General features: G+C 61.3%; 1 protein-coding gene across 1 annotated transcript; it reads right to left on the bottom strand.

The window, feature by feature from the left end:
- Nucleotides 1–194: 194 nt before the first annotated feature.
- DQ04_15481000 (putative serine/threonine protein phosphatase) lies at nt 195–2795 on the bottom strand (the record flags this gene model as incomplete). Its single annotated transcript, XM_009317317.1, has 1 exon — nt 195–2795. The coding sequence occupies one exon, from the start codon at nt 2793–2795 to the stop codon at nt 195–197; it is 2601 nt and encodes an 866-aa protein (XP_009315592.1).
- Between the last annotated feature and the right edge of the window lie 85 nt (nt 2796–2880).

Below are 2880 nucleotides of genomic sequence, written 5' to 3'. Positions count from 1 at the left end.
CCCCCACCCCACCCTCTTCCTTCCGTGTGTTTTTTTCTGTTTTTCTTTTCTTCTAAAATCCCGCCCGCCTCCCTCCCTCCTCCTTCGTTGCTGCTGTCATTGAACCTTCTTCTTTCACCCTCCGTCGTCTGCTTCCTTCCCTTGCCTCACCACCCTCCACCGGGTCTTCGCTCTCGCCCACCCTTCTCCCCCTTTTATCGCCCCTCCCAGTCTTTGGTTTGCGAGGCGAAACTAAGGTTCTTCAGGAAGGACGCCACGATGTTCACATCGCTGAGGTCCACGATGGAGCGCTGCGGCATCGTGCTGTTGTCGAACACCGCCGTCATGAAGAGGAAGTGTTCAAACATGACGCCTGACGGCGGCGCGTGTTCGGCTATGCAGTCGTATATCTTCTCCTTCTGNGGCTGCGTCAGCTGCTTGCGCATGCCGCGGCCGAGCTGCTCAAGGCCCGACATGAACCGCTCCCGCGACAGCGTGCGATCGCGCGAGCTCACATGGAAGAGAAACGGCAGCTGGCTGCGGCCCTGTATCACGACGCTCTGCAGCTGCTCCATTGCCTCTAGGTCCCAGCGCAGCGGGTCGCTAACGGGGTGCGACGCCGCCTCAGAGAGCATCTGCGCGAACTTGGGGCCGTCGATGTAGCCCGTGCCGCCCTCGTCGAAGTGTACAAAGAGCTGGAACAGCTGCACCTCGCTTGGGGTGTAGTCGATGGCGCGAATGACAGAGCAGAACTCATTGTAGTTGACCTGCTCCTTTTTGAAGGCAGTCGCAACGTACTGCGAGCGGTAGTTTGCCCGCTGCTGCTGCGAGAGGCGGTAGCGCGCACTCTGCACCCAGTCGTTAAGCCAAAGTGGCTGCAGCATGTTGTGAAACTTGACGAGGAAGCCGTAGTACCAAATGCGGGAGTGGTCGTCCTCCGCGACGAGGTAGCTGCGGAGGAAGAACCACGGCAGGTCGGAATTGAGCACGTTCCGCATCGCCTCGACCCACTCGATCTTCCACACCGACCCCTTGCGTGTGCGGTCCAGCTTGGCGAAGTAGGCCATGAGGCGGTGCCGCCGCTGGTAGATGCGCTCGCGCAGCACGCGCAGCACGTCGTCTTTCGCCCGCCGCCGCATGGCTGAGCGGCCATGCTGCGGCGCTGCGATGGGCGAGATACGTGAAAGCGTCGGCGTGAATGTCTCGGTGAGGTCGACGAGGCCCTGCATCTCGACGTCGTCCTCGGCCACCTGGTACGTGTGGAAGGATGGATCCGGGTTGTCGCCGACGAGCACGGCGAAGCTGCCGTAGTTCGTGTCGGGGCCGTCGTAGTTGCTGGCGGAGAAGACCGTCATGAGTTTGCCGTCGTGGTGCTCCTCGTAGCCGCTCAGGCATTCCTCGTGCGAGCGGATGACCACCTCAAGCGCGTTGTTGCGCAGGAACTCGTGCGTGAGGTCGGGGCCGAACTCGACGCCGGCGCCGCGCTGACTCTCGCGCCAGCCGTGCAGCCCCTCGACGGGGTCCGACCACAGCAGGTCCTGGAATATCTCGTCCTCCTCCGGCTGCGAGTAGTCCGGCATCGGGATCTGCCGGAAGCGCTGGATGCGGGAGATGTCCTCGATCGTGACGCCCTTGCGCCGCGGCAGGCCGCCGTGCACGACGAACACCTTCGTGCCGATGATCGTCGCCAGTGGGAGGGCGCAGAAGCAGCGCTGGATCAGGCGGAACACGTTGCGGTCGTATTTGGTGCTCACCTCCACATCGAAGCCGTACTCATCGTTCATGTAGTCACACTCGTGGTTGCCGCGGTTGAGGGTGACGTACTTGGGGCACGCAAGCATGAGCGAGAAGAGAATCAGCAGCACCTCCACCCCATTCGCCCCACGGTCCACGAAGTCGCCGTTGAATATGTAGTACGTGCCATCATTTGGCATACCGCACTCCTTGAGGATGTGCAGAAGATCCGTCAGCTGTCCATGCAGGTCACCAACAACAACGACCTTGGAGCCTTGATTGACGCGCCCGTTCGTCACACGGGCGCCGATTGGTGGGCTGAGCCGCACGACGTTCGGCATCGCGTTGAGGTGATTCATCGCATCGGTAAAAACACGCCAGGCGGCGGGGTACGGCAGCAGCACGTGATCCTGTATGTCCTTAATAACCCGCTGCACCACATCGAGAGTGATAGGCTCGCCACTGCGTGTCGGGAAGTAGTGTGAGGAGATGGCGGGGGCCACTACAGGGGCCTGCAGGACCGAGCGCGACCGCTTTGGTGCCAGAACATGCGAGTCACTCACCTTGTCGAGCGCCTTGAATATCGCAAAGCCCTCCTTCTTGAGGTCCATCTCCTTGAACGTCACGCGAAAGATCGTCTCCTCCACGATGGTCTTGGCCTTGATCCAGCGCCACAGCAGCTGCATCCGCGCCACGTTATATTTAATGTGGCCCAGGGACATGGCGGATGTGATGGCCGATGTGGCCTTGTGGCTGCCGCCAGCTGCATGGTTGTCCTTGATGTAGCGCTTCATCAGCGTCTCCTTTGCGAAGGGGCCATTCGTGATGCTTATACGCGTGAAGTTGTGGGGGCACCACTTCATGATACGCGTGATGCACAACTCCCCGCACGACGGGCACTCTTTCGGCTGGCACGTGTCGCGGTGCATCTGGAGTTCGGCGGCGAGCACTTCCGTGCCGCACTTGTAGCAGAGCGCGCGCTGCCTCTTGGCGCACTCCTCGAGGTGCTTCTGCAGCTCCCCCTGCTTGACGATATGCCGGCACCACGAGTTCCAGCAGGTGACCTCCCGCTCGTTGCACATGACGGTGTGCGCATTGTACTCCTTATCGGGGATGCGCTTGCCGCAGAAGTGGCACACCGGCCAGTGCGACTGCTCACTCGCCGCA

This window comes from Trypanosoma grayi, assembly GCF_000691245.1.
Source record: "Trypanosoma grayi strain ANR4 Tgr_1548_V1, whole genome shotgun sequence".
NCBI classification, from domain to species: domain Eukaryota; phylum Euglenozoa; class Kinetoplastea; order Trypanosomatida; family Trypanosomatidae; genus Trypanosoma; species Trypanosoma grayi.
The sequence above is the reverse complement of the archived record's forward strand: the minus strand, read 5'-3'. Positions and strand labels throughout refer to the sequence as shown.